This window comes from Salmo salar, chromosome ssa20, assembly GCF_905237065.1.
Source record: "Salmo salar chromosome ssa20, Ssal_v3.1, whole genome shotgun sequence".
Classification (NCBI taxonomy): domain Eukaryota; kingdom Metazoa; phylum Chordata; class Actinopteri; order Salmoniformes; family Salmonidae; genus Salmo; species Salmo salar.
The window spans coordinates 48,831,736-48,840,721 of record NC_059461.1 but is presented as its reverse complement, the minus strand read 5'-3'; the positions used below and the strand labels follow the sequence as shown (position 1 = coordinate 48,840,721).

Sequence of the window (8,986 nt, the reverse complement as noted above, 5' to 3'; positions counted from 1 at the left end):
ATGACTACCAACAGTTTTTATAGGATCTATTGATGGATCGTCATCGATAATATTAGAGCTCTTTTTTTTTTGTTCAGGAGAACCAGAGAGGTATTCCTTTAAAACAACACGGTTGTCAATGATCGTCCACCCCAACTCAGCACATTCTCGAACCAGAGGGTGTGATGGGGGGGACGACTTACACAATGCTCCCTCAACATATACATTTACATAGTGTTCTTACCTTTGACCTCACACGGAGTGTCACCAGTATTCATTTTAGACTCAATGGGAGATAGGATTCATTCAATCCCTCACATACTCCACCACGGGGTGAAAGATCACATTTCTCTCATTAAAAACGCTAACAAAACGCTGATACACGGCATGTTTGTTAAGATTTCACATTTATTTCAATCTCTGTTGATTTATAAACAGTCCTTGACAGTATCAGACAAGTGAAACACATCTGTACCATTGGAGGGTGTTTTCAGGACAGCTTGTGACAGCTACAGAACAAAATGTACACAAAATTACCCTGATAGATATCACATTATAAAAACGTTGTTATACAAAATATACATGCCATTTCTCATACATTTGTTTGTAGGGTTGATCAGTGGCTGTGCATTTTATGGCTGATGCCCCAAATAAAAGGGATTCATAGAGAGCATACAGACAGGCTTCTAAAAAATAAGAAGCAAATACAATCGGTTTCTTTGGCAATTCACCCCGTCATCATAAGGTTGCTGGAGAGGAGAATGAGTACCACTGAACTCAATATTTGGGCTTACAGTTCTGTAATTACAAAAATATAGTGACCAACAGTGGGGTGAAAACCTTGCGACTCTCATGGAAGTGTGAACATCTAGTTTTAAATGACAGAGGGGCATCAGACCCTGTACAGTCTAAAGGACATTGGATGGCACCATTGGCATGACTCCAACAAAGTATTTGGGTTAAGTGTAATTTACAGTGGCACCACTCAATGACCATGTGTTCCTCAATCTAATCTCCTCACCCCGACAGAGTGAGACAACGCTCTCAGTAGCTCTTACACTCCCATCAGATGAGTTGAGTGGCTATTGGATGGAAACCGCCGAGCTCATGACGATCAAAGTTCTCCAGTTCAAGTAGGTTGAGTGGAGATCAATGGGGGGGGGGGTGTATTGTTGAAAGCTCTCCAAAAGGTCTGACCATTAACATGTATTGATGAGGAGCTCTTCTCTGTCTGGGGAGCCCAGTCCCTCACTGTGTGGTCTGCTGACAGTGGCAGCAGCTGTATCAACAGACACTTAAACGTAGCGCTAAAGCAGACAGGCCAACATACACAACCTGGGCTAGGGACCTGGGCGAGGGCCCTCAGTCGGTCATGTGATTAAACACACACACACCAGGCGTAACCCTCCACCCCCTGACTTAATGACCACCACCAGAGGACCATGGGGACAGGTCATGCTGCTGACAGTGACGATTAGGGCCGGATGGAATCGGTGGAAAAGTCTCTTATCAATATCTCTAAAGTCTGTAAATGTAATCGATTGTAGATATGAATGCATTGTAGTGGTATTTGGTTTGAGTTTACTTCCATGTTAGTCCCTCAGTTTATTTTAGTCTAGCTCTGCCAATGAGATCTGCTGGCTGTTTGATTACAGAGTGGTGGATAACATAAAAGAAATGAACATGTATAAGGTATAAGGACAGGAGGAATACATACAGCATGCCGCACATTAGGATATAGTATTTTTTATTTTTTTAAGTACCGTATTTGGCCAATTCATGTGAGGGAGTATAAAAGTACTTGAAGATCGCAGTCTTTTCCCCTCCCCAGCCATTAGTTTATATAGAAGTCATTATTGCTCAGAGTTCAACTCGCTCTTTGCTCCATTATACTGACAATCATGCTGATGGGTTTACTCCTTGATCTTCTCTGATAGCACTCTGCTCAGACGTTAGAGTTCAGACTAGCTCAAGCAGACAGGGAGTGGTTGGAGCCCAGTCCTGTCAGTCTCTATGCAATCAACCAATCAGTGTCTCTCACCCCCAGTCCCCAGTCCATCCCCTCACTCTACTAAGCCGTGGGTCCTTGGTCATTCCTTTTGACTAGGGTTGCAAAATTCCCTTAACTTTTAATAAATTCCCTGGTTTTCCAGAAATCCTAGTTGGAAGACTCCCGATTTCCTGCTTATTCCCTTCTGATTTCGGGAATCATCCAACTGGGATTTCGGGAAAACCAGGGAATTTATTGAAAGTTCCTGGTGTTTTGCAACCCTAATTTTGACCAAAGTGTGGTCATGTGAGCGGAGCTAAGACAGAAGTCCTTCATTCAATCCATATGAACAACATAGGCTTGTCTGAACACGTTTCCAGTCTCAGTTTCATAGTCAATATCCTCTCCTCTTTGCTCTCTACTGAATACAGAAGTACTTCTTCCACCACGACTTGGACAGTGTCTTCATCTTATCAGCTGTGCTGCGCACCTTCCTCTCCCGCCGCGCCCTCCTATCGGCGTGCTTCATCCCCACGGCGATGGCTGCGTCAAACACCTCCTTCAGGTTCTTCTGGGTGAGCGCCGAGCACTCCACGTACGCCACAGCGTCCACTTTGTCCGCCAGGATACGGGCGTCCACCTCGGCCACGGGCCTCTCCCTCCGGCGGGCCAGCTCGATCAGCACCTTGACGTCCTCGCGCAGGTCACACTGGGTTCCCACCAGCAGCATGGGCACGAGCGGGCAGCGCCGGCGGATCTCTGGGACCCACTTCTCCCAGACGTTCTGGAAGGAGGCAGGGCTGACCACGCTGAAGCAGAGGAGGAGGGCGTCGGTGCGCGAGTAGCAGAAGTGACGAAGCTTATCGAATTCATCCTGAGGAGAGAGGAGGGAGAGAGACACAAGGGACATGGGGGGGTTAGTGAGAGGCTGACATTCAGCAGTAACACAGGGCCAGGGCCATTATATGTGAACCCAAACCAATGGTGAACTGAGTATCTTGAAAAAAGTTGACTTGGCATAAACATTGACAAACAAGTGTAGAAGGGGGAAAAAAAGCGCATGGGATAAGTTGTTTAGGCTACTATATTTCCCCAAAAAATGTATGTTTATAGAAGACTGAAGAAGACCGATGGAGTGGGAGAGTGTATAGACCAGCAGTGACTTCTAAAATACTCACAAAAAAAAAACTGCTGGATACTGAAATTAATTATCTTTAGGTTTTGCAGATCCAAGCACGGACGATGTTATATAGAATCCATCAAGGTATTACAAACATTTTCCAAAGCACCTAATCCCTAGTTAGTTGAGATTTACCAACTCTGTTGTCTGATGTATTTCACTTCAAGGTTCACACATAAACAAACCAGTTTCAAACCAACACATTTCAGTAATCGCTTTATAGGTCAATGCAAACCAAGCAGGTAGAATGTCAGTTGAAAATAAATGGTGGTGATAATCTCTCCATAACAAACTATGTGAGAAAAGTCTGTTTATGTTGAGCAGTAAAGCCCAACCTCTTATATCACACTGATTTCCCAAATTAACATTGAGGAGCCACAGAACATTGGATAACAAGGGCCTCCCACATCCTTGAGTACACACATTAAGGCTGGCAGAAACTTGACAAACCCCTCTCTCTTTATCCACTTTCAGAAGCCTGACATGGAAAGGTACTTTTTTTATATTCAGGAGCCTCTGAGTGGAAGTCTTTTTACACACTTTTCCTTTCCAAATCATACTTTCGCCTTAAGTGTTTGCAAACTGAGGTGATGGCGCAGAGATATTGGCTAACATACAAAACGCATCAATCTTTCTGAGCAGGGAGTGACTGTTTAATTAACAGGGTAATTCTTATGAATCCAGATTTAAAATGTCTGTAGCAAATTGAGTTACAAAACCATGATGCATCTGCAAGAATCAACAATCATTCTGAGGACTACGATGTTTAGTTTTGGGGAAAGTGTCTTATTTGAAATACATTAGACATTTTCGCCTGAATTTTGTACATTACCGAACTGCATCCAGATTAAATTCGGGTAATTTTATTTATAACATTATTTAGAAAAACATTATTTGAATAAAACACCAAATATGTTGCTGTAGTTTGTCGATAAATCATAAAAATGGTATACAAGTTGAAGTTTACAACAACAAAAACTTTACCCCACTTGGCCTTCTCATTAAAGAAATGGCTAAAGAGCTCAAATTTATATTTTTATAATAATTGTATAATTTCTTTAGACATTTTTTTTCATCAGTGTTGTGTTTAACGCAAGTATCTTCATTAGGGGAGCAATGTTAAAAAATATCAGAAATATTGATTTATTTATGACTTGTTGGGACTTTTTTGTGAAAACGTGCGTAAAATGCATATTATCTGATCAAAAAACATAATAATTATGAAATAGATAAGTACAGATCCTAATCTCAGTGATTCAAGAGGACATTTCGTAAAAAATGACAGTTTTTTTTTTTTTACCGTTTCGCGAGAATGACCAAACAGCCACGTTGCTATTGTTTATCTCAGGCTTTCTCAAGGTGTGGTATCTGTTCTCCTGTTATGAAAGTACATATATGTACAGTAGATGTTTGTTGACTTTATCTGCTTGTTTTTCCCCCCAGGTCTCTGACTGTGAGAGTGGGGGATTTAGAAGTTGTGTACAAAGTGGGCAGATCCGTGCAGCCCTAAGACAACAGTGTGGAGTACATTACAGTGCATGTACACTGTGAAGTGTTTGGGCCTTGTGTTCGTTCCAATGGTTGTGAACTCTACACTCAACCAAACACAGTCAAGTCTTCTTAGGCATTGATGAAGACATGACATGAAAACTATGAAATAACACATATGGAATCATGTTAAACAAATCATCAGACCAAAGGCCTTCATGTCTTAAAGTAACAGACTATCATTTCTCTTTGCTTATTTGAGCTGTTCTTGCCATAATATGGACTTGGTCTTTTACCAAATAGGGCCATCTTCTGAATATCACCCCTACCTTGTCACAACACAACTGATTGGCTCAAACACATCAAAGGAAATAAATTCCACACCTGTTAATTGAAATGCATTCCAGGTGACTACCTCATGAAGCTGGTTGAGAGAATGCCAAGAGTGTGCAATGCTGTCATCAAGGCAAAGGGTGGCTACTTTGAAGAATATATTTTGATTTGTTTAACACTTTTTGGTGACTACATGATTCCATGTGTTATTTCATAGTTTTGATGTCTTATTCTACAATGTAGAAAATAGTACAAATAAAGAAAAACCCTGGAATGAGTAGGTGTGTCCAAACATATTATATGAAATTCAAAATGTATATATCTTATGTTGTTCTTGTCTACTACGGTTTGGGACTTTGTCATGTATCTGTACATTTTACGTGGACCCCAGAAAGAGTAGCTGCTGCATGTGCAGTAGAAAATGGGGATCCCAATAAACTAAACTAAACTAAACTATGCTCTCTGGGTTGTAGCTATAGAATGAGATTACCACACCACCCACGCCCAGAGAGAAAACACCAGGGCTTTCACAACCTGTTCCCTTTCTAGAACAATCTAACCATGTTAAAAAGGCTTGGCATGACGCTCAGAGCTCAGGGGCACAACTCTCAGTTACACCAACCGTGCCTGCCTATGCCTGCACAACTACAGAGAGAGGGGTGAGGGGAAGAGAGGGAGAGAGCAGAACAAGATTAAAAAAACATGCATTAACAGCTACCTGCTGAGATTGCGTCGTCTCCCTCCCTCTTAGCGGTTGCCACACAAAGTGGCTTCACCCCAGATCTGTTCTGTTATAATGAGTTCACAGCCTTCTATCGCCTCTCACCATTCCCAAATCCCTCCTCTCAACCCCCATCCCCAAAAGTTATGCCAATGAATTTGCCTGGTTGCAGCAGAGACCAGGAATTCATCTCTCTCTAGGGGGGTGTTAGAGAGACATTCCCAGGAGACACCAGCGGGCCCCACAGCTGCCACAGAGTTGTGGGAAAGCCTGGGAAATAAGATGGTGCCCCAGAATTCTGCCCTGAGCAATACCCACCAGCAAAGACGGCATGCAAGAGTGGTGGACCAAAGCCAACACTGACTCTGACACTAAAATCATGTGACATGTATGAGAACCAAGCAGAAGAAGGAGAACGGCCATTGGGGAAGTTCAGTGGGGCTCAGCATCCTTTCTCCTCTGGGCATACATGCATGTGACAGAATGGTGGACGCAGCGATGCAGCACCAACTGGCGAAGCATACTCTGTGGAAGCACTGCATGTAGTATGTGGAGGGTTGCTCTGCTGCATGTCGATATGAGGCTGTTGTTCTCACCTGTCCAGCAGTGTCACAAAGCTGTAGTCTCACAGGGTGTCCATCCACCTGCACCACCGCTGTAGAGGAGAGAGAGAGAGAGCTAAATCACCTGCTGTCAGCAGAGCTATTGTCCCATCTGCCTCCCCATTACTCTACCAGACACTTTAAACAAACATGCACACACAGAGAGGGAGAGAGAGAGACCTCTGACAAGCCAGTTTGACATACTTCATACCTACTGGACACAGTGGACAGAAACCTCACCCATCCCCCTAACTCAGAGTCGGGGCCTTAACTCGACCGCCCACTCGCCCAGTTAAAGTAAAGGCAATAACTACTCTCTCATATCATATTCTGTGTTCTTTCAAGCTTTGAAAGCCCTGCCAAGCCGTCTACAGAGGAAAACAAAGCCGATTTGTTTGTTTAGTGACTCTACCAATTACTCTCTCCAGATTGGAAGAGTGCTATGAGTCATGCCACTAGCAGTTTCATTATAGGCCATGTTTCAAAAGAGCCCAATGTGGTGAAGCTTATGGAAGCGTTTACAATGCGCCTGGAGTATACGGTCACGCCCCCTGATCAAAGAGCTGCAGGGACTACTCCTCATTAAACCCAGCGCCCATTGTGCAATCATTCCCAAATCCCTGACATATGATCTGCCTTGAATTCTACTTGGGCCCAAAACTCTCTGCCCCCCCCCTTTCCTCTACACCAAGTGTCACCTGTGAAATTGCATAACTGCCCAGAAATCAGCTTTCAAAAGAGGGCTCTGATTCCAGGGACAGATACATGACATCATCAAATGGGGCTCCAACGGCACAATCCCTCTCTGTCACTGGGGTAAAAAAGACAATCTCAGCTCAGAGCCATTGCAACAGATGTGCCCGTTACATTACAGTAGAGACGTGGCTTTTAGGTCAAGGCTGACAACAATGGCCAGAGTTGTGCAATCCAAAACCATGCCTGCACATGTTCAACAAGCATGTTCTGTTCAGTTTAGGCCTACAACTTCAATTTCTGAGGGCAGCGAGGAAGGGATGAATATTAATGATATTAGCGTGTGTTTAAGCCTATCAAAATATGCAATATTCTCTCATTCAAAACCTTCCATGGCAGTTGGGAAAAGTCTAGTAAGGTGTTCAGAATAATAGAATGGTTATAATAGATGTATATTGCTGATGAACGGATAAGTAAGGGCAGCTGTGTTAAATTATAATTTTGGATGGGCATAAAGAGGGCGTCACATTTTCCTAATCAAGCCTCATCATGTCATGCAAGTTTAGATTAATTCAGACATTGTGTTTTGGTGGTAGTTTCCTGAGATCAAAGTTGATAGGGAAAACTTCAAAAGGAAGGATAGGCCTCTCCTGTGATAATGACACGATAACGTCAGTGTGTGCCGCGGTTTTCATCACTTGCCAACGGAGGTTAGTTTCAACTAGTATACTGTTGAAGTTTTCCACTGGTCTTGTACATTAGACAAAACTTCGCTGGTGGCAGCATTTTGGAAAATGGAACTCTGCCAACTGGAAAATACAACAAGCCAGGACGTATAAAATTACCAGGGCGTATAGTTTGCGTGCAATAATACAATGACCTGCTACATTGTAAAGGTGAAACGGGCTCGCTCTCCCTTGCAGTCACCCATTCTGCGGAACGAATCACCGAACTTTACTTCTGTCATTTTGCTGCCCTGGAGGCTAACAGCAGCGACTGTCTATGGTCAATTAAGGCTTTATTGCAATGTGCAATATAAGGGTGTTGACCCATAGTCAAAATCAAAACGTAGCAATGTGCAACAGAAAACATGTTTTATTTTATCTGGCTGGGAAGTTGCAGATTTCATGTCTATAGGAGGAAAATGTATCATTATTTCTGTCCAAGAATAGTACCAAAAAACAATAGTTTGAACTGACTCACCTGAAAAGTCATCAAACGCAGTGGGGACGTATTTCGTTGGATAGCCATTTGTTGTGTAGCTGACAACCAGGCTGGTCTTCCCAACCGCTCCATCGCCGAGTAATACGCACTTCAACACCCGCTCCTGAGCCTCGCCTGGCCGGGTAGTTTGGTGTTTGTGCGGCGGCACTGGAGGAGCCATGGTCTTGTTATAATCCATTGGAACTGGAGGTGACATTCAGCACTTGTTACAAACACCTTTTCCTTACTCCAGTAGGAGCAAATAAAGAGAGCACCATGAGAATGTCTTCTGTAGCATATAATATATTTGTCAAGTAGACAGGTTGGTCTATAGCATTTATTTTTTATAATTCAAAGGAGTAGTCTTGTGATCGCCAAAGAACTAATAATAACTATGTGTAAAAAGTTGAAAACAGTCACTTCTCCCGGGTTTGAATACTCCAATCCGTTACTCTAATCTGTTAGACATTGGAGGAGGATGGTCTGCTTTATAAATTCAAGCGTGATTTGACTATTCCCTCCCCTCTCCTCCACCATTGCGTTTTGAAAGGAGCGAGTTGATGGACACGCCTTCTGTCAGTGTAAAAATTTGCACATGCATGTACCTGGAGGTTTGTGTACTGCACTGGTCTCCAATTTTATTCAACCGGGGGGCCTGGACATAGTTAACAATAGTTTGTACACTGCAAATTGACCGCAAGAATCCACACAAATATAGTATTTGACAAAAACAGATTTGACGAAAACACAATTATTTCAAATCTTGATTACAATGGGATATGATCACATATGCCTAT

The 8,986-nt window shown here is 43.0% G+C and overlaps 1 protein-coding gene across 1 annotated transcript; it reads right to left on the bottom strand.

The window, feature by feature from the left end:
• Positions 1 to 369: 369 nt before the first annotated feature.
• Positions 370 to 8,673, bottom strand: LOC123729252 (rho-related GTP-binding protein RhoU). The gene is made up of 3 exons (XM_045703538.1): positions 8,190 to 8,673; positions 6,288 to 6,346; positions 370 to 2,843 (listed from the first exon to the last, which is right to left on the bottom strand). Exons 1-3 carry the CDS (start codon positions 8,404 to 8,406, stop codon positions 2,388 to 2,390), a joined length of 732 nt encoding a protein of 243 aa, XP_045559494.1. The 5' UTR covers positions 8,407 to 8,673; the 3' UTR covers positions 370 to 2,387.
• Positions 8,674 to 8,986: the final 313 nt, after the last annotated feature.